The sequence below is a fragment of the Lithobates pipiens genome, unplaced genomic scaffold, assembly GCF_037356315.1.
Source record: "Lithobates pipiens isolate NorthernLeopardFrog02 unplaced genomic scaffold, aLitPip1_a1.2 Scaffold_19, whole genome shotgun sequence".
Taxonomy (NCBI): Eukaryota; Metazoa; Chordata; class Amphibia; order Anura; family Ranidae; genus Lithobates; species Lithobates pipiens.
The window spans coordinates 242,350,859-242,373,639 of record NW_027507764.1 but is presented as its reverse complement, the minus strand read 5'-3'; the positions used below and the strand labels follow the sequence as shown (position 1 = coordinate 242,373,639).

The window sequence follows — 22,781 nt, the reverse complement described above, 5'->3', positions numbered from 1 at the left end:
ATATTTTTCTTTAATTTCTTATATATACTAATTTTGTTGGTTCATTTCTCTAGTATTATCTCAATTTCATGTATAAATAATTTTATTTCATTTCCTTGTTATGGTTTACATACAGATATACATTGAAAGATATTGATTCACTTCTAATAGCAATGATTACAATAGTAGTTTTAGAATATCTTTGTTTCCATGTCGCTCTTCTTGATTGGTAGATGGGCTTGTCTCCTCCCCTAGATGTTAGGCTCCCTGTGATTAGCACTAGCAGGGAGGGCGGGGAGGGTGTCAGCGTATTTATGTTGTAAGCATACACTAGGGCAGTGATGGTGAACCTTGGCACCCCAGATGTTTTAGAACTACATTTCCCATGATGCTCAGCTACACTGCAGAGCGCACGAGCATCATGGGAAATGTAGTTCCAAAACATCTGGGGTGCCAAGGTTCACCATCACTGCACTAGGGCGTCACCTGAAGAAGGAGGCCACGCCTCCGAAACATGTTGTCTTGGGAACAGTTAGTCAGAGCCAGCGTCAGAGTCAGCACACACGTTGATAGATCCGCCCCCCGTTGCGAGTGACGTCATCCATAGCCGGCAGGTCCGTGCGTGTGAGGCGTAGAGAGAGAGTGTACCTGCAGCCAGCAAGCGAACTGATTACTTAACCATCCGCATTGTTAGCTACTGCAGGGAGCCTAAAATCAGGGAAGGAGGCAACAGTGGAGGCTGTAAATGTCAATGCAACCATTCAACGGATGTTTGTGAGTGATATACCTGGCTTTTTAAATCTTTTACTGAGTTAAATAAACGTTAATGCACTAGGGCTGGTGTGCGCTCTTTTTTGTGTTTGTGCTTTTTAGGTTTGTCTGCCACCCAGTGGACTTTAATAAGAGCAGCAACACCCAGAGTGGATGTAACAAGCAATATATATTGTGTAGAGGTATTCTGGAGGAACTGGATAGGATGTGACAGCGCCGTGCTTGATATATTTGTTTCCTGTTAAACAGAAAGAATGAACATCATTTGCAATACAATAAAGGCAAGTAAATAATATCGCATTGGAGGGTACATATAACAGATCCTAAAGACAGGCTTCTGTGAACATTGCATGCCATTTCGGAGGCTGAATCTATGGCATGAAGAGTTGTCTAACACCCCCAGACACCCCATCTGGGAACAAACTGTGTCGTGATACAACACATCCAACCATTTGAGTATTTATTGCATCATTCAAAGATTGTAATAAGGCTTAATGATATGCAATACAGGAGTATCATTCGAAAAATATATGGACATTTCAAGGGGGAGGGGATGCTGGGACTGTGACATCATAATGGACGGGGACATCATCCGGTGATGTCCCTATATAAGTCGCTGCACGCCGCGTCCCTGTCATTGTGAGTGGAGACAGCAATGAGGCAACATCTCCAGAAGAGAAGAACAGAAGAGAAGAACAGAAGGCCAGAAGACAGCAGCGACAGAAGACTGGGCCACCACTTGTAAAAGAGCTAGAAGAAAGCGTGGTGGCCCGGCAAGAAGAACCGAAGAGGGGGACAAGACCCCCGAAGAGGGGGACAAGACCCCCGAAGTCGGAAGAAGAGGGCGGCGGTGGCGAAGAAGAAAGCTGGACTCCTCCGCTAGTAAAAGAGCTAGCAGAAGATAGCAGAGGAGTCCGGCGAGAAGACCCCTGAAGACAGAAGACCCCCGGAACTGTGCAATAAATTATTTTAACCCTTGTGTGTTGTGTTTTTTTTACTTTTTTTCACAGGTGAATGGGTAGGGGTACATTGTACCCCATACTCATTCACATAGGGTGGGAGGCCGGTATCCGGGGGCCCCCTTATTAAAGGGGGCTCCCGGATTCCGATAAGCCCCCCGCCTGCAGACACCGACAACCAATGGCCAGGGTTGTCGGGAAGAGGCTCTTGTCCTCATCAACATGGGGACAAAGTGCGGCCCCCCCTTCCCCAAGGCACCCCCCATGTTGAGGGCATGTTGCCTGGCACGGCTCAGGAGGGGGAGGGGCCGCTCGCTCGTCCCCACCCCCTTTCCTGGCCGGCAGGGTAGCGTGCTCGGATAAGGGTCTGATATGGACCTAGGGGGGACCCCCACGCCGATTTTTCGGCGTAGGGGTTCCCCTTTAAGTTCATACCAGGTAATGGGGCCAGCGACGCGTCCTTCGCTGGTCCCGGCAACCTGGAGACGCAAAAGTACGGCGGACTGGCACACACAAGGCCGGATTGTCCGCCGAAATGCGAGTCCGGCGGACAGATTGGAGTGCAAAAATACTTTCTTAGTCCGCTGGACTTTTGGGTAAAAAAGTCAGCCGGACAATCCCCCTGTGTGTGGGCTCCGGCTGACTTTTTTACCCAAAAGTCCGGTGGACTAAGAAAGTATTTTTGCACTCCAATCTGTCCGCCGGACTCGCATTTCGGCAGACAATGAGTCCGCCGGACTTTTCCACTGGATTGTTTGATCGTGTGTACGAGGCATTAGCCAGTGTCTCCAACAGGGATTAAATGGTCCCGGAATGTCCGGGGGTAATATAAAGGAAGTGTATTCGCGTGTAAAAGAGGGAAGCCATAGGGCTAAAAGGTAGCATGTCAGTTTGGAAAGGGGGGGGGGAAGAGAGTGTGAGAAAAAGAAACTCAGGTGCTTCAGAAAAATGAAGAGGGGAGGGGGATATAGAACGTCCTGTGAGCCTCCACTAACAATAATAAATCAAAAATCCTCTTTGAATCAGCTGCAAGCGGTAAACATGTCTCATAAACCATGTAAAAGTACTAAAAACGCATTAAAAACGCTGCGCTATCAAAGGTATAAGCATAAAGCCTCTGAACTGGTAAAAATATATCTTTTACACCGTGGTAATAATAATGTATAAAATATATGATGAGATATATAAAATAACAAGTGCTTAATAGCCAAATAATAAAGTGACAAGGTGCATTCATATAGCGATGAAAAATTCTACATCAAGCAAAAAATGAATGGTTGAAACCAGCTGGTAAGGGGACAGGACGGCACGCTTAGCAGATCAGCTGTTAGGAACGATCAGCTTACCATCCTGTTACCGGCCGGTTTCAACCATTCGTTTTTTGCTTGATGTAGAATGGCGCACTGAAGCGCCTGGATATTGTGAGTACCATCTCTGTGGGACCTGCTTATTTTTGTTTCAATAAATTGCATAAGCATACTACACTATGAGATCCTTTTTTCATTGATCTACTGAGGCACATTGGTGATTGATCCAGGATTCCGGACGAACTGTTGAACCCTGTAGTGTTTCCAAGCGTGTATTGACCAAGCTTAACAGCAAGGTCACACACCTTAAGGTAAGCCTTCATTACATGGAGGGGAGCACTTGCGTGAGAACACAGCGTCTGATTATCACATCACTTTCACAGCATACTGAATCGCATGGAGTGAGGAGCACCTGTAAATTGAATCAATTTGAACTTTGCACAGTGCATTTAAGCACTTTTTTATAATTCCAGTATTTGGATCTATTTAGATTTCCACTGACTTATTTGCTTTGATATTTTTCATAACTATATGAATGCACATTATTTGGCTATTAAGCACTTGTTATTTTATATGTATTTTTCATCATATATTTTATACATTATTATTACCACTGTGCAGAGGATATATTTTACCAGTTCAGAGGCTTTATGCTTATACCTTTGATAGCGCAGCATTTTTAATGCGATTTTAGCCCCTGGAGAACGCCATTGTCGCTGTGATAGATCAGCCACAATCAGGGGCTGTCGAGAAGGCTCCGTTCAGCTATAATGGTAGCAAGAGAGAGGCATCAAAGTCTGGAGGTAGATAATGAGTGATTCAAGGCCTCCACAGCTTTTCATAAGATGGCACTCTATCTAGAATAATTGCCTCTATTTTGGCGTGGATCATTGCTTGAGTAATTCTATTGCCAGGATGCACAATGAAGGGGATTTCCAAGCTTTAGCAATGGTGTGTTTTGCTGCTGTGGTAATGAAAAGTAAAACTTTGAACTGGAGGTAGGTCAAGTCCAAGGGTTTGAGATTTAGGAGCACCACTGTAGGATCAAGTGTTAAGCCGCGTACACACGGGCGGACTGTCTGGCCAACTTAGTCCGTCGAAACACATTTCAGCGGACAGTCCGCTCGTGTGTGGGCTTCAGCGGACTTTTTCAGCGTGCAGTCTGGCGGACTAAGTATTTCGGAATTTCCGTAATATTGTCCGTCGTACTTTGGTTTCAGCGGACAATCCGCTCGTGAATAGGCTAGTTCGACGGACTAAGAATGGCGCATGCTCAGAAAGGATTTACACGGCGAAAGGTTGCATTGCTGTGTATTGGACTTCCTATTTCTAGTCCCGTCGTACGTGCTGTACACGTCATCGCGCAAACTTTCGACGGACTGTTTGTGCATCCGTGTGTGGTCAAGTCCGTTCATTCGAAAGTAGGACGGACTGTCCGTCGGATTGTCTGACGGACTAAGTTGGCCATACAGTCCGCCCGTGTGTACGCGGCTTTAGGCTCGATTCACACTGGTGCATTTTTTGATGCATTTAGCATTTTGCAGAAATGCAGGGAAATTTTTTAACATGGGTTCCTATAGAACATGTTCACATCAATGCATTTTGTGCCTCTGCATTTTTGGAAGGGTCTTGTTTTCCACAAAATGTAGCATTTTACATGTAATAGAATTCAATGGACCCACATCCAAAATGCAAGTACCGCGTTTTTACCACAATTTTACTGCAATTTTGCCATGGTTTGCGTTGTGCATTTTTTTATTTCTTTTTCTTACACTGAAAGCTGGCCACCGTGTCCTTAACAACCGATGAGTCATCAGCTGTCAGCTGGCTTCCCGCTGAATGTAAAAAAAAAAAAATTGTGAAAAAAAACTGCATGCCCCCCCAGGTCCATACCAGGCCCTTGGGTCTTAAAAAATGTAAAAAATGGTATGGGGGTCCCTCCAAAATCCATACTAGACCCTTATCTGAGCATGCAGCCCGGCAGGTCAGGAAATGGAGGGGACAAGCGAGCAACCCCCTCCTCCTGAACCATACCAGGCCGCATGCCCTCAACATGGGGGGATGGGTGCTTTGGGGCAGGGGAGGCTCTGAGCCCCCCACCCCAAAGCACCTTGCCCCCATGTTGGGGACAAGGGCCTCTTCCCAACAACCCTTGCCCAGTAGTTGTCGGGGTCTGCGGGCGGGGGGCTTATCAGAATCTGGAAGCTCCCTTAACAAGGGGCCCCCAGATCCCATAAGTAGTGTAGTGTTAAAAATTACAGTAGACGGTTTTTAAAAAGTCTTTTATTAAAAATCTTCTTCTTTTCTGCTTCTTCCTCCATCTTCTCCCACATTTTCATCCTCCGGTCTTCTCCTTCTTCTGTCTTCTTCTTCTGTCTTCTTCTTCCGCTCTTCTTCTTCCTCTTCCACCGCTCCCGCAGATGACCCCCCTCCAATGCTGCATCTTGCTGATCTGCAGGTGCCGATATCCAGCATTTCTTAAATAACGATGGGGCGTGGCAATTGGATAATGTCATCCAGAGGCCACGCCCCTTGTGACATCATGGATCCATCATGCCCAGTGCTGTGACATCATAAGGGGCGGGGTCACCGGGTGACATCACCCAGTGACCCCGCCCCATGCCTATATAAGTCGCAGAGTCAACATCGGAAGAAGAGAAGAAGACAACAGAGAAGCCCAGGCAAGAGCTAGCAAAAGAGCGGCAAAAGAGCAGAAGAACCCAGCAGAAGTCATCGGACAGCGGGAGAGGAACTGGAGAGTGTGCGGAAAAGAGAGTGGAGAAGTCAGAAGAGACCCCCGGAGATGCCTAATAAAAGACTTGTCAAAAACTGTCTACTGTAATTTTTAACACTACACTACTTTTTTCCAGGTGAATGAGTAGGGGTACAATGTACCCCATACTCAATCACATAGGGGAGGGGGTGGTATCTGGGGGCCACCTTGTTAAAGGGGGCTTCTAGATTCCTATAAGCCCCCTGCCCGCAGACCCCAACAACCACCGGGCAAGGGTTGTCAGGAAGAGGCCCTTGTCCCCATCAACATGGGGGCAAGGTGCTTTGGGGTGGGGGCGCAGAGCCCCCCCTGCCCCGAAGCACCCATCCCCCATGTTGAGGGCATGCGGCCTGGTATGGCTCGGGGGGGGGGGGGGCGCTCGCTCGTCTCCTCCCTTTCCTGACCTGTCAGGCTGCATGCTTGGATAAGGGTCTGGTATGGATTTCGAGGAGACCCCCACGTCATTTAAAAAAAAAAAATTGGCATGAGGGTCCCCTTCGAATCCATACTAGACCCAAGGTGTGCCGTTTTTTGGTTGCTTTTGTCGGGGGCGCTTATATGGTGGCATGTTTCCGGGCGGTCCTGGCACTCGAGGCTCTGATCCTACTGGACTACACAACTTGAAATTCCTCATCCTCTTGATCTTTTGTCGATTGCATTATTATTATGGGTATTGTTACTGTATTTACCATTCTTTTTGATACCAACAGTATGTGTATGCTTACAAGCGATCTATGTGAATAAAGTTCCCTCATTCAGCTTAATTATCCATCGCTATCCTGTGCTTCATATAAAGTCCCAACTTCCTTGCTCCCCTCTTCTTGTTATAAGGGATGGAAATGCATGACCTTACCGGGTCATGATTTCACCTAAAGTCCCATAGGGATGGACATACGTGACCTTACCAGGTCTAGGCTTCCTATAAGTCCCTAAATGTCTCTTTGTTTTTCATTGATACTTAAATGAACCAGTTAGATGGGTTTTTAGAACTGAGGTTTGTATTTGAACAGCCTGCCGTAGAAACAAGGCTTCCCCTCCCCCTCCCTCTTCCTGTTCAGGTATCCACAGGAATTGGTGGGAGGAACTCAGGGTACTATGACACAAGCAAATGAGATTTGTGCTTGAAAGGACAATAGAAAGCACTTTAGCTTTTAAAAGACTTTTCTAAATTTAATTCCAGTTGTTTTTGTGAAGGTTTATACTGTAATACAGTTTTGGGTAGAGAGCAAACAGGAGGCATCCAAGTTATTGTTGTAATATAGAGGTACAAAGAGAAGCCACATTGTTTTGTAAAAAAACAGGCATAAGTGCTCTGTGTAGTTTAGTCTGGCAACTAGGGATGAGCTTCGTGTTCGAGTCGAACATAGGTTCGACTCGAACATCGGCTGTTCGGCCGTTCGGCGAAGTCCGAACATTTTGGTCCGTTCGCGCCAAATTCGTGTGGCGCTCACGGCCCACAATGCACTGCGATGGCGCAGTGCATTGCTGGCTCATGATTGGCCAAGCATGCACTGTGACCCCGCATGCTTGGCCAATCACAGCGCCAGCAGCGAGGAGAGCCATGATTGGCCACAGGCAGGATGCCTGTGGCCAATCATAGCTCAGGCTGTGTAGTGCACGCCCCACACTATATAAGGCCGCCAGCGCGGCGGCCTTGTGTAGTGTGTTGGCGTCTGAAGCAGTGGGTGTTCTGTGTACCTTCAACACAGTACACACCGATCGTTTTCGGCCGATTTTCGATCTTGCTGTTGTGTAGTGGTTGTTGTCTGCGTGCCCTGACCGCAGTATACACCTCTATATTCACCTCACCTATATAGCTAGTGATCTATCTTTTATAATAGAGCTTGCAGTCAGTAGTGTTAGGAGCTTGTGCGTGCTGTCTGCGTGCTCTGTACCCAGTACATACCGCTATATCCACCTACATAGCTCTTCTCTATTTGAGACCACTTGCCATCTGCAGGAGTTATTGGAAGTTGTGTGTGCCTCCAGCACAGCACAGTATACATCTGTATATACCCCTTTACCTCTGGTGTTCTATAATAAAGGCATCTGCAGGAGTTAGTGGGTGTTGTGTGCCTCTAGCACAATATACACTACCCAACTGCTTTTTTACCCAACTCCCTTCAGGCCATTACCATGTCTGGAAGGCCAGCAAAGAGAGGCAGACAGGCGCGAGCCGATAAAAGAGGGCAAGCAGACTCTGTGTCTAGAGACAACAGTGCTGGTCGTGGACGCGGTGCATTGTCATCAGCACGTGGCCATGGGACACGCTTGTCCTTCTTTTCGGCAGGTGGACATGTTGAGCCACAACATGCCAACGACTTGGTAGAGTGGATGACCAAGCCCTCTTAATCCTCCTCATCCTCTCTCACCCAGTCTCAGGGTACTAGCAAAGCAGCTGCCAACGCATCGTCTTCCCTCTTCTCAATGTCATCATCAGTGACTCCTTCCCTAGACCCACCACGTCCTCCTGAGGAGTCTCCTGAACTCTTTCAGCACAGTGTTGGGTACATGCTCCAGGAGGATGCCCAGTGTTTTGTGGGCTCTGATGATGACACTCAGCTAGAGGAAGGCAGTAGCGTGAGCGCAGAGAGAGGGGATGCTCAAGAAGGACAGCAATCTGGCAGTCATGTTCCACAAGCTGCAGCTTACTGCCAGGTTTGCTACAGCGATGAAGAGGGAGGGGATGATGAGGGCACTGACTCCACGTGGGTGCCTGGAAGGAGAGAAGAGGAGCAGGAGGAGGAGGAGGCATATGTCCAACGAGGCAGGATGCCCTCCGGGGGCCAGCTTAGGGGCAGCACACCGACTGAATCACACCGCAGAGCTCCGCCTGTGCAGGGCGCTGCCTCTGCGCGTTATTCTAAAAGTTCTTTGGTGTGGGCCTTTTTTGAGACGAGCGCATCAGATCGCACCGCTGCTATTTGCAACATATGTCTCAAGCGTATCTCGCGTGGCCAAAACATCAGCCGCTTGGGCACCACATGCTTGACCAGACATATGTTGACCTGCCATGCAGCTCGTTGGCAAGCGTACCTCAAAGACCCACACCAAAGAACAAAGCAGTCCTCTCTGAAACCTGCTCTGAGAGGAATGAAGGTGTAGAATTAGGTGTGTCACAGCCAAGTGCTTCCGGGAACTCTGCTAGCGGTACACCCACGTCCGATTATAGCAGGCAAATGTCCCTGCCCCAGCTGCTGGACCGGCGAAAGAAGTTCACTCCCAGCCATCCACATGCCCAGCGGTTGAATACTAGCTTGGCTAAATTGCTAGCACTTCAACTGCTGCCTTTTCAGTTGGTAGACTCGGCCCCCTTCCATGAGTTTGTACAATGTGCGGTTCCTCAGTGGCAGGTCCCCAAACGCCACTTTTTCTCACGGAAGGCGATTCCGGCTCTCTACCGGCATGTGGAAGGCAATGTCCTTGCCTCGCTGGACAGGGCGGTCAGCGGTAAGGTGCATATTACCGCTGACTCATGGTCCAGCAGGCATGGACAGGGAGGTTACCTGTCTTTCACGGCCCATTGGGTCACTCTTCTGGCAGCTGGGAAGGATGCAGGACAAGGTGCAGTAGTGTTGGAGGTTGTTCCGCCACCACGCCTCCAAAATGCTACTATTGGTTGTGACACACCTCTCTCCTCCACCCCCTCCTCTTCTTCTTCCTCCATGGCCTCTTCCAGTGCTCTGTCCTCAGAACCAGCGGTGCTTCGTAGGCGCTCCAGGGGCTACGCAAGTACGCAGGCAAAACGATGCCGTGCTTGCGCTGGTTTGTTTGGGGGACAGGAGCCACACTGGGGTGGATGTTTTGTCAGCTCTGCAGGGGCAGGCCGAGAGGTGGTTGACACCACGCCAGCTTAAGCCAGGAATGGTGGTTTGTGACAATGGCACCAACCTCCTCTCCGCAATCCGACAGGGACAACTGACCCATGTGCCCTATGTAGCTCACGTCCTTAACCTGGTGGTGCAGCGGTTCTTGGGCAGGTACCCCGGCTTACAGGATGTCCTGAAGCAGGCCAGGAAAGTCTGTGTGCATTTCCGCCAATCATTTAATGCCTGTGCTCGGCTGGCTGAGCTCCAAAAGGAGTTGAACCTGCCCAAGAACCGCCTTATATGTGACATGCCCACCAGATGGAACTCAACGTTGGCCATGCTGCAGCGGCTGCACACGCAGCAGAGGGCCATCAATGAGTACCGGTGCGACTACGGCACCAGGACAGGGTCAGGGGAGCTCGGTTTTTTCTCACCACGCCAGTGGGGCATGATCAGGGATGCATGCACTGTCCTGTCACCGTTTGAGGAGGCCACAAGGATGGTGAGCAGTGACAGTGCATGCATCAGTGACACTGTACCTCTTGTCCACCTCTTGGAGCATACGCTGCGTGGAATAATGGACAGGGCACTTGAGGCAGAACAGAGGCAGGAAGAGGAGGACTTCCTTGCCTCTCAAGGCCCCCTTTATCCAGACAGTGTTCCTGCTGTGCCACCCATCACACAGGAAGAGGATGAGGAGGAGGAAGAGGAGGAGGAGGATGATTGTGTCAGCATGGAGGTGGAGGCTGGCACTCAGCATCAGCAGCAGCAGCAGCAGCAGTCTTGTAGGGATGATTCACAGTCCCAAGAAACACGTGGACTTGTACGTGGCTGGGAGGAGGTAGCTGCGGATCATGTTGTCCTTAATGACCCAGAGGACTCCGGACCGAATGCCTCAGCTAACCTACGCTGCATGGCCTCCCTGATCCTGCAAAGCCTGCGGAAGAATCCTCGTATTCTTCGGATCAAGGAGAGGGACCATTACTGGCTGGCCACTCTCCTTGATCCACGGTACAAGGGTAAGGTTGCCGACCTTATCTTGCCATCGCAGAGGGAGCAGAGGATGAGACATCTCCGGGAGGCCTAGCAGAGAGGTCTGTGCAACGCGTTCCCAGAGATTGGGAGGTTACAAACTCCTGGTCCTGGACAATGTGTTGCTGAGGCATCGGTCAGAAGGAGCGGTGGAGAAGGTGGTCGTCTGCCTGATGCTTTCAGACAATTTTTTAGTCCGCAGCCCCAAGGTATGATCGGTTCCAGCACCCATCGCCAGCGTCTGATTTACATGGTGCAGGAATACCTAGGGGCAAGGTCAGACTTGGACACCTTTCCCACTGAAAATCCTCTGGCTTACTGGGTCTTAAGGATGGATCACTGGCCAGAGCTTGCACAGTATGCAATTGAGCTACTGGCCTGTCCTGCATCCAGCGTTCTTTCGGAACGCACCTTCAGTGCTGCTGGTGGCTTTGTTACCGATCACAGGGTGCGCCTGTCCACCGAATCAGTTGATCGACTGACCTTCATCAAGATGAATCAGTCTTGGATCACCCACAGCTACCAAGCACCTGAAGCTGATGTAACCGAATATTTTTTTTTGAAATATCACATCCCTTCAAGACTGCCTATGCTGATTCTGAGTGACTGTCCTGTTATGTTGATTTTCTATCCTCTTCCTCCTCCGCTGATATGTTGGAAGAACATTTCTGGTTCTGGGTGATGCTATCAGCCCAATTTTTCTGCCCCTGTTTAAAAGGGGCGTTTAAGTACAATTTTTGAAGCAATGCTTTGCAGCAGGGCTAATTCCTGCAATCAAACAAGAGTATATGGGAGAGATTGCAGTGTGGTGGCACCAGCACCAGTGCCTAAGGCCCAATTTTTCTGCCCCTGTTTAACAGGGGCGTTTAATTACAATTTTTGATGCAATGCTTTGCAGCACGGCTAATTCCTGCAATAAAACTAGAGTATATGGAAGAGGTTGCAGTGTGGTGGCACCAGCACCAGTGCCTAAGGCCCAATTTTTCTGCCCCTGTTTAACAGGGGCGTTTAAGTACAATTTTTGATGCAATGCTTTGCAGCAGGGCTAATTCCTGCAATAAAACTAGAGTATATGGCAGAGGTTGCAGTGTGGTGGCACCAGCACCAGTGCCTAAGGCCCAATTTTTCTGCCCCTGTTTAACAGGGGCGTTTAAGTACAATTTTTGATACAATGCTTTGCAGCAGGGCTAATTCCTGCAATAAAACTAGAGTATATGGCAGAGGTTGCAGTGTGGTGGCACCAGCACCAGTGCCTAAGGCCCAATTTTTCTGCCCCTGTTTAACAGGGGCGTTTAAGTACAATTTTTGATGCAATGCTTTGCAGCAGGGCTTATTCCTGCAATAAAACTAGAGTATATGGGAGAGGTTGCAGTGTGGTGGCACCAGCAGCAGTGCCTAAGGCCAAATTTTTCTGCCCCTGTTTAACAGGGACATGTAATTACAATTCTTGATATAATATTTCACAGGAGGGCCCCTTCCTGTGCCCACCCAGAGTAACGGTGAGGACTTATAGTGTTGTGGCACCAGCACCACAACCACCAAAGGTCAATTTTTCTACCACTGTTCAACAATGGCATGTAATTACAATTCTTGATATAATCGTTCACAGCAGGGCGCTCCAGCACCCACCAAGAGTCACTTTGAGGGCTTACAATGTTGTGGCAAAACCAACACCTTGTTCCGCCATTTATGCAGAGCATATAGGGCAGGCCCCTACTTTCAAACATCCAATTTACAAACATCTCCTACTTGCAAACGGAAGGAGACAACAGCAAGTGAGATGAAAAAAGATGGACGACAAAACAAATTATACAGGGGTGATAACCCTTCCCTATGTTTTCCAAAGAGCTTAAAAATAGTTTTTTTGACTTGAGCTACACTTTAAAAATGTACCAGTTGAAAGTTACAAACAGATTCAACTTAACACAACAAACCTACACAGTCCCTGTCTTGTTTGCACCGCCTGTATACTGCTGTTCTGAGTATATAGGGCCTGGGGGCCACACGCATTTCCTTTTTTTAATATGGGTACAGGGTTCCCCTTAATATGCGTACAAGACCCAAATAGGCTGGTAATGGGCAGGGAGGGCTACCAATGCCATTTTTCTCAATGATTTTCAACCATATTGCAGGAACCAGATATAACATTAAAACCGCAAGCAGTTTTAAATGGTGTTATTTCCGTTTAATGTCATTTTGTGCAGGGACTGTTCTAAACACGGGAAACACATGGCACTTCACAGGCATACTACAGACACCCCCCAGGCACCACATTTAAAGGAATATTTCACTTTTTTTTCACTTTAATCGTCATTAAAATCAGTGCTCCCGCCAAAACGGGCATTTTTAAAAACATTTTAGGCATTGACCCATGTCCCCTGGGGCAGGAGCCAAGTCCCCAAACCCTTTTTAGGACAGTATCTTGCATATTAGCCGTTAAAATTAGCACTTTTAATTTTGAACGTTCGAGTCCCATAGACTTCAATGGGGTTCTAAAGTTCGTTCGGATTTGGGGTCCGTTCGAAAGTTCTGGTGCGAACCGAACCGGGGGGTGTTCGGCTCATCCCTACTGGCAACACAGTGTATGGTCGTACAGCGCAATGCGCTTGTGTATGCATACACTGTGAGGGGTAGAGACCTAATTCAGGGGTTGATCTGTGGTTGTTGACGAATCATTTGGCATAGTTAATAGTTTGTTCTTAAAAGAGTGGTACTCTGTAGTTCTGTGTTGGGACAACAAGCCATAGAGTTGACACCTTGGTTAGGGTTTCTAGTTGGGGACTAGACCAGATATAGTGGTTGTAGTCTGTCAATCCACTGTAAAAGAAGGCACCAGGCAGTGCTCTCCTAAATGGGTGCAAGGGTTTCCCTGGACGCAGGGGTAAGGCGATAAGCCGATTCGAAACACCATGGGCAATGGCAGTCCGTGTAAGGAAAGAATGCGAAGCTTCTTACAGTCAGACGGCTGCCCAGTACATGGAGTCTAGTTTTGGGGAAAAGGCCATTAAACCCCAGAAAGATTGACATAGGTGGCCCAAGGATACTATTTTGGGTATGCCTCTGGAGTTGATCAGAAATCTGTAATGATGAGTGAGTTGATGGATTTGTAGTACACGTTTGTGTGATTAAAAATTCTCAGGCCTGTTTTTGAACTTTGTGTGGCTGGTCCATGCAAAGATTTTGAGATGCTCTCATGTCTTTCTCATTGCATTTTTTTCTATCGCTAAAAGAGTGAAGGTAGCATTCCATCTGGTAGTTTTATTTTTTTCCATTTTTGTTTTGGGAACTATGAAATATCGCCCCCCACATTTGTATCTAAATGTTTGTTTAATGTTTGTATGTGGTAACAAGAATATGTTTGAATCTACCGTGACAGCCCTCTTACGTGTCACGGGTTGTATTTTAGTACAAACGTGAAAGTAGGGGTTACAGAGGGTTTTGTTATTATCGGGTTTGAGGAGTGTCAGTGGCAATTTACCAATGTACACGAATGTTGTATTGTTTACCATTCTTTGCAGGTTAAATATGAAGGCTAGAGTAATAACTTTTGTTTATAAGCATCTTTTCAGGTCCAAGGAGTTTCTGAAAGTGTATGTAGATAGAAAGCAGGTGTATAAAAAGGTAAAAGTATCATAGGTTATTGCACTGTTTTTTTTCTGCACCATTCTAATCCCTGCATGTCTTCCTCCAGTTTGTAATGACAATCCGTATTCCCGAAAAAGTACTTACTGTGTCAAACTTTTTTAGGGCTGCCGAGAGCGACGGACCTGCATCATTTAGTAAGGCATCATCCGCGTATAGGCACAGTTTCTCCTCCAGGTGTCCCACCCTCAAACCTCTGACCTCAGAAGATTCCCTAATCAGAATTGCCAGGGGTTCCAAGGCTAGAGAAAACAAGGAGGGATACAGAAGGCATACCCTGCCGCGTATCCCTATGGAGAGAGAATGCTTCAGACAACCAACCATTAGTGTGGACCCGTGCTCTGGGTGCCCTATAAAGCATCTGCAGCCAGTGGAGGTACTTGGGGCCAAAGCCATATCGCCTCAAAACTTCCCGTAGATATAACCAATCCACTGAGTCAAACGCTTTCTCAGTTTCTAATGATGCGATGACTCTTGTGCCCTGATTATGGCATGGTATAGAGAGGTTTATGAATAGGCGTCTAAGATGCACATTCTTGGGTATCCTTGCCAGGTTTGGGTATTAGTACAACAACTACCTCTTCCATAGATTCTGGGAGAGTATCTAGGGATGACAACTCAGAAAAAAGGTCCGTAAGCTTGGGGTCTACAATTTCAGCAAAATCGGAGTAAAATTCAGCAGGGAGTCCATCCGAACCTGGAGTCTGCCTGTAAGCTCCCAATAGCTGTCTGTATCTCTTCCAGAGAGATATCCGCCTCTAGGCACTCCCAGTTTGCCCTATCTACCAACATACATTTTAAAGACAGCTAATTTTACTAATTGTATACAACTTGCATTAGAGACCAAATAAAGCAAATGCCTGATGCCTATAAACATTGCATTATATAAAAATGAAAATACAAATTATTGCAAAAGGGAGAAAAAAATCCATTATAATGATTTTGTGTTGTGTGTACCTTACAGGAGAGTCAAGAACCTATTTAAAATGTGTTTCCTTGGTAGCCTTTGCTTAAATGAGTGCTGTATATCTACTTCATTCTACATTTTTCTTTTAATTCTCTAAAGTTTAGATACCAGAAACTTGCAAAAATTTGCACCACCCTGGATACATGATTATGTTTCTGTCTTACAGGAACTGACACTGACAGCTGCACATTTCCCATTTAAATCTCTTTTAAAACGTTCCCCTGATGTCAACATGCTAAGCTGGATTCTCAATCTTCTCAGAAATGATGATCGGATTAGGTAGCAGGACTTTTCCAAATGTCTTTCCCTCCATTCACATAGCATGCAAAAGGAGCTATTACATGTGTGTTGCAAGTATTCCTTCATATTTACCCAAATCTCTAAGGTGAGCAATGTGGACTTTTTCTGTTTATGTTAAACTGAGGTTTATATTCCGGTAGTAGGCATTTAAACCTATTTGTATTTATTTTGTTCATTATATTGTGTTCTTGTTTATCTTTTATTTATGCTTTTTGCTTATAAAATTAAACCAAAGTAATTTATAAAAATAATCATGTTCTTTTTTTGTTTTGCAGAAGAAAGTGTTACCTATAAAAACAGCAACAGAATTAAAGGGCTTATTTCTTCAAACACTTTTATTTTATTAAATGTGTGCACATTTAAATTTAAAATACATTTGAATTAAATATAATTTTGCAACCCAAGAAGATAAATAGATGTAATGGAATGCATATAAAAAGATAAAGAGAACTGCATTGAAAGAAGACAATATCAATTATAAAAGAGCATGGAAATGAAATTATCTTGTTATTTTAGAACCTTATAGTAAAATTAATTAAGAGTGAGCGATAACTATTATTCTTCCATCTAGATCAATGGTGCTTATATCTGGGACTCCAAATACAGGCAATGAGGCAAGGAGATCTAAGGGAAAATCAAATGTTCAGTTTACTGAAGATGGCAAAAATGGTAATGGCCTGTTACAGGATGCCAATGGACTGGAAGAAGAACATGAACAGAATGAACTGTCATGGCAGGGAACTGGAGATCCTCTGCCACAGCTCCTTGCAGTTGTACCCACCTTAGAACAGTGTGTTAACAGAGGCACAAATGATCTGGGTGTGGATGAAGAGTGCGAAGAATATGATGACTTTTCTGAATTTTCTGACACAAGAAGCATTGCATCTGATGATTCATTTTATCCACCAGATATTGTGACCAAGGGTTGGAATTATGGTGATGAAAATGAGGATGAGGATCGGTGTGGATGTACATTTGATAGTAACAGTTTCCAGAGTTTGGATAGCATGCCTAGTCCTGAACCTCTTACTGTCTATAAAGCCTGCACTACTAACAATGCAATCGTTTTGAAAGCTCTCATGCGTCAAGGCTTAACTGAAGAAGAAGTTTGTGAAACAGACAGAAACAACAGGGTGAGTTTAACTCATTATTTTACTCTGCTGTTTTACTTTTTGAGCGACTTATTACTCTTACTACTAGCAGGCAATCATTTTAATACCAGCAATAATATGCTTTATTCTTTTGTATAATGACCCCAATATTTTGAAACTATGGTCAATTGAATAATACAGGGGATGAGAAAAAGAAATTTATTAACACATGTTTACATTGCACGTTGCAAAAAAAATTGACTTCACTTACCATATTGCTCATTGAAGCCTTGCTTGGCCCAATTATTATCCTGTCATTGTCAGTGACAATAGAAATAGCACATGTATTTTATGAAGCCAGAATTCAAAACATAGTGTAATTTTAACAAGAATTCTGTAAGATCCATTCAGAATAACCACCCTACAGTTTGAATATGATAGTGCAAAAAAAAATGATAACAATAAAATAACTTGTCAACTTTGACCAAAAGCCAAAAATCGCTGCGGGTTTTGAATTATTAAAGCTACTACAATTGCTTTTTTTTAAAGCTGGGCCTTACAATTTTCAATTAAAGTAAACATGGAAAAAACAAGCAAATAATATATGGGGGTTTACACTTCCTCCCCACCTCTTCCTCCCTCTCTCCCCTACCCACCCCTCCAACCCCTTCTTCTCCCCTCCTCTGCTCTCCCCCTACCCTTTTTTCCCCTGCCCTTCCCCCTTCCCCTTAGTCTTAACCCCTACCTATCCTATCCCCACAGCTTCCTTTCTCCTGGCTTGGATTCCTAGCCAGGCTTACCCCAATCTTGCTCGTATCGCTCACCCTGTTCTACAGTCTCCCAGATCTCTTGTGTTCTTTGGCACTCTCATCTATAAGAGTGCCTAACTGCTACCTCCACCTCTAATGATTGGGGATGTCATGAAGGATCTAAATCCTCCCCTTCCTCTATTCCCCAGTTCTCTACCCTTGCTGTTAATAGGTTGTAAGCCCATAACATTTCAACATACTTTTCTGCAATATTTGACAGTTTATCCTCCCCTAGTGTATTTTAAATGGCCACCTGGCCTTACTCGATCCTGACTGAACTCCATTTATAGGTATACTGTACCTGCTTTATACTTATAACATTTACTTTGTTTCTTGTACTTTTACCTAATGTTCCTCTCTTTCAAAGGTTTTTTATACCAGAAAATTATCAGATGACTGTGTTGTCCCCACACACACATACCTTTAACTCTGTACTAGAACCTACTGAATGGCAGCTATTCATTTTTATTCTTTTTCTTTCTGATAAGCCACAATAAAAACCTTGAACAAGTAAATAATATAAAAATATCAGCTGAAGAGCAGGCATGAAAGTGGGCAGTATGGAGGGACACTGAACAGTAATTTTCTAAAATATTATAATGTTCCATATGGTCCAATATTAGAATAGCCAAGGAGGTTATTCCTAAATTAATCAAAAAATGTAATTAGATATAAATGTTAAATATTTATTTTTAATCAATGTTGGCATAATCGAAAATTTATTTTTATTTATTTTCCTCATGTACAAAGTAGAATTGACACTAGTTTGGTGTCTTACACAACAAATTTAATCTGCATACTGAAAGCTATTATGTGAGCGTCACTCATGGCTTTAATTACTACTACAGGCTAACATTGTCACATAAGGTTTCCCAATGCATACATACATGCTAAATTCCACAGTGCTTGGCTAGTGCTACTGGTTGGGTTAAGAAAGTATGTCTTTCTCTGAGCCACTGATTTATAAGACCACTTTTGTTATGTAAATAGTATTCTAGAAAGATGTATTACATGAAATGCATCTTTTAACAAAGACTTTCCACGAAAAAGCCCAAAAAACTTTCACCTTTTCTTATAATATGTGTCTACCAAACCAATAATGCACCCTAGGATATGGATTCACCTAATATACAGGATTCATGTCAGAAGCTCTCCTGATAATTGTTGTTTCTCATACAGTCACCATGCAGCACATGATTATCACAAGATTGTATGGCTTTATACACAAGAGCCACTAATGTAATCTGCATTTAGCCACCTTCATTAACTACTTGCCGACCAGCCGCTGTCATAAAACTTTGGCTCCCCTGCACAAATTGCCGTAGCTGTACGTAGGGTTGCCACCTTTTCTTCAAGTCAAACCCGAACACTTTAACGGCACACAGTAATCTTTTTTATAGTATAAACTATACATATATGAAATTAAATAACATATCTAATCAAATGAAAGTAATCACAAGAGTCCCCCTTTACATCAGAGTCCACAGATTTCCCCTTTTACATCTGAACTCGTGGAATTCCCTTACACTGTAAGGAGGGGGGACTTTGCAGACTCTGATGTAAGGGAGGACTCTGGGAACGCTACCATAAGGGATGCTCTGGGAACCCTGATCTAAGGGGGAACACTGTGGTCTCTGGTGTAAAGGGGAACTCTGAAACCCTGATTTACCTTAGTGTACTCAATCAAAGGCAGAAGAGAGAAGGGGAGAGGCTTCAGTCACAGGCAGGGATGGATGGTGAGCTCACTCACCCCTTGGCAGTCAGCACCTCTCATCCAGATGTAGCTGAGGCTGCTGGACTTCAAATTTCTGGCCCCCACTTTCCTTTTCTGAGGCACAGCACTGGGGATTAAAGAGTTGGGTGCATTCACAGAGGGGTAGGAGGAAGAGGAGCAGATCAAGCCCTCTCTCCTCTCCTGTCTGTGTAGGGGGAGGGGTAATTGTTTGTGCTGGCTTTTGGGCAGTGTGCCATAGAGTGTAACAGACTCTCGGCTTACACAATTGCAGCCAGCAACCCTGCTGGGATGCCCTGCTGTCTGAAACCCAAACGCATGATTCCAGACCCAAACTGTCCAGGTAAATCCCGGACAGGTGGCAACCCTAGTTGAATGGCGCCTACTTTAAGGGGTATAGGGGAGTAGAGAGTGAGCGTCTGTTCCTAGTAATTAGGAACAGCGATCGGTCTCCTACCACAGTCAGTCCCCTCCCACCACAGTTAGAACACACACTTAACCCCTTGATTGCCCTCTAGTGTTAACCATTGACATTTATACAGTAATCAGTGGCTATTTTTGGCTCTGATCGCTGTATAAATGTCAATGGTCCCAAAAAAGTGTCAAACATGTTCGTTTTGTCATCTGTCCTCTGCAATGTCGCAGTCTTGTTAAAAATCTCAGATCGCCACCATTACTAGTAAAAAAATAAAAATAAAATAAAAATTCCATAAAGCTATCTCCTATTTTGTAGACGCTATAACTTTTGCACAAACCAATCAATATTCGCTTATTGTGATTTTTTTTTTACTAAAAATATGTAGAACAATACATATCGGCCTAAACTGATGAAGACCTTTTTTTTGGATATTTATTATAGCAGAAAATAAAAAATATTGTTTTTTTTTTTCAAAATTGAAACCACCAAAAGAAAGCTCTATGTGTGGGAAAAAAAATAATTTTTTTTGGGGTACAGCTTCGTACGACAGCGCAATTGTCAGTTAAAGCGATGAAGTGCCGTATCAAAAAAAAGTGGCCTGGTTGGGAAGTTGGTAAATCCTCCTGGGGCTGAAGTGGTTAAGTTACATTGTTACATAGTAAATGAGGTTGAAAAAAGACACACGTCCATCAAGTCCAACCTATGTGTGTGATTATATGTAAGTATTACATTGTATATCCCTGTATGTTTTGGTCGTTCAGCTGTTTATCTAATAGTTTTTTTAAACTTATCGATGCCCCCCCGCTGAGGCCACCGCCTGTGGGAAGGGAATTTCCCATCCTTACTGCTCTTAGCCCTTGTACACACAATCAGAGATTCCGACGGAATGTGTTTGATCGGAGCGTTTTGTCGGATATTCCGACTGTGTGTGGTATGCATCGGACTGTTTCCGTCGGAATATCCGTCGGACCAAATTTTCCAACTTGCCGGAAATATTTTCCGACAAAATGCTCCGATCGGACATACTCCGATCATGTGTAGAGAATTCCGATCGGACAAAGTGCCACGCATGCTCAGATCAAATTCCTACATCAAAGCTATTGGCTACTAGCCTGAACGTAGTCCCGTCGTAACTAAATTACGTCATCACGTTCTGAAAGATCAGATTTTCCGACAACTTTGTCTGACCGTGTGTATGCAACAGTTTCAGACAAGATCCGTCGGACAAAATCCGACGAATTTGGTTGTCGGAATCTCCGACCGTGTGTACAAGGGCTTACAGTAAAGAACCCTGTACATCGTTTAAGGTTAAATCTCTTTTCTTCTAATTTTAATGAGTGACCATGTGTCTTGTTAAATTCCCTTCCGTGAAAAAGTTTTATCCCTGTTGTGGGGTCACCAGTATGGTATTTGTAAATTTAAATCATATCCCCTCCCAAGTGTCTCTTCTCCAGAGAGAATAAGTTCAGTGCTCGCAACTTTTTCTCATAACTAATATCCCCCAGACCCTTTATTAGCTTTGTTACCCTTCTTTGTACTCGCTTCATTTCCAGGACATCCTTCCTGAGGACTGGTGCCCAGAACTTGACAGCATATTCCAGGTGCGGCCTGACCAGAGTCTTATAGAGCAGGAGAATTATCGTTTTATCTCTGGAATGAATCCTCTTTTTTATGCATGCCAATATTCTGTTTACTTTGTTAGCAGCAGCTTGGCATTGCTGAGCCTATCATCTATTAGGACCCCCAGGTCCTTTTCCATCCTAAATTCCCCCAGAGGGTCTCCCCCCCAGTGTATAGATTGCATTCATACTTTTGCCACCCAAATGCATTATTTTACATTTTTCTACATTAAACCTTATTTGCTATGTAGTTGCCCACTCCATTAATTTGTTCAGATCTTTTTGCAAGGTTTCCACATCCTGCGGAGAAGTTATTGCCCTGCTTAGCTTAGTATTGTCCGCAAATACAGAGATTGAACTGTTTACCCCATCCTCCAGGTCATTTATGAACAAATTAAATAGAATTGGTCCCAGGACAGAACCCTGGGGGACCCCACTAACCCACCCCTGACCATTCCAACGCATGACTGACACATGGAATATGCTCAGCACATGTTTAAAGAATTATTTTTTTACAAGACTTGTCAACAGTGGGCTAGCTTCCAGGTTGCCAGATATAATTTTCAGATCAAACTAATGCCTATTACAAAGCCAGCCAAACCCAGACAAAAGCTGGAATGGTAGCTAATGAACAATGAAAATAAAGCTCCTATTGCATTTTGATCATTTGTGTATCACAAATTAAAAACTGCCTGAAAACTGTAGTATGATGCTGAAGGGAAAAATAAGGTGTTTTGGATGCAATGCAATTTACTTGTGTATAAATGATGAATGTCATGTATGTATGTTTTTGTTTATAATATTTTTGCTTGGTAATATACTGTACATTAATTATGATGTGGATCTGTACACTCTGGCCTGGTTCACGCCTAAGCTTTGTTTAGTGCATTTTAGTGGCGACTGGTGAAGTTTTAGGATGGGGGGTGCCAGACTCGCCCCTTCCCAGTTGGCTCCTCTCATTTATCATAAGCCACACCCCTTATAGAATCCACCCACTCCGTCCCCTCTATTCCACTTGCTTCCACTCATAGTGTCAGGAGTATACATCTCAGCATCACGGGACAGAGTATATAGCTCAGCCTCACAGATCATGGTATATAGCATGTCTCACAAAGCCTGGTATATATTTCTCACAAAGCCTGGCATATAGCATTTCTCCTAAAGCCTGGCATATAACATTTCTCACAAGCCTGGCATATAGCATTTCACACAAAGCCTGGCATATAGCATTTCTCACAAGTCCTGCACAATTTCTCCCCCCAGTCTGCACAATTACCACCCCTGACTGCAGTTACCCCCGTCTGCACAATTACCACCCCCATCTGCACAATTACCCCTGTCTGTACAATTACCACCCCAGCATCTGCACAATTACCTGGGAAGGTAATTGTGCAGACTGGGGGGTCTGCACAATTACCATTCCCCGTCTGCACAATTACCCCCCCCCCCCCTGCACAGTCCCCCCATCTGCAAAATTACCATCCCCCATCTGCACAATAACTGCATTTCTGGACCCCTTTACATTACACAGCACCCTGCATCACACAGCACCCTGCATCACTGGACCCCTTTA

At 45.0% G+C, this 22,781-nt stretch overlaps 1 protein-coding gene across 2 annotated transcripts in view; it reads left to right on the top strand.

Moving 5' to 3' along the window:
* Window positions 1-15,480: 15,480 nt before the first annotated feature.
* Window positions 15,481-22,781, top strand: part of ANKRD33B (ankyrin repeat domain 33B) — a 154,605-nt gene continuing 147,304 nt past the window's right edge. Inside the window, exons 1-2 of one of the 2 annotated variants that reach the window (XM_077491856.1) lie at window positions 15,481-15,624; window positions 16,111-16,672. In XM_077491856.1, coding sequence (XP_077347982.1) covers window positions 15,503-15,624; window positions 16,111-16,672 — 684 coding nt within the window. In that variant the 5' untranslated portion in view covers window positions 15,481-15,502. Of the gene's footprint in view, window positions 15,625-15,814; window positions 16,673-22,781 lie in introns of both variants that reach the window. The other variant, XM_077491857.1, reaches the window with a different exon arrangement.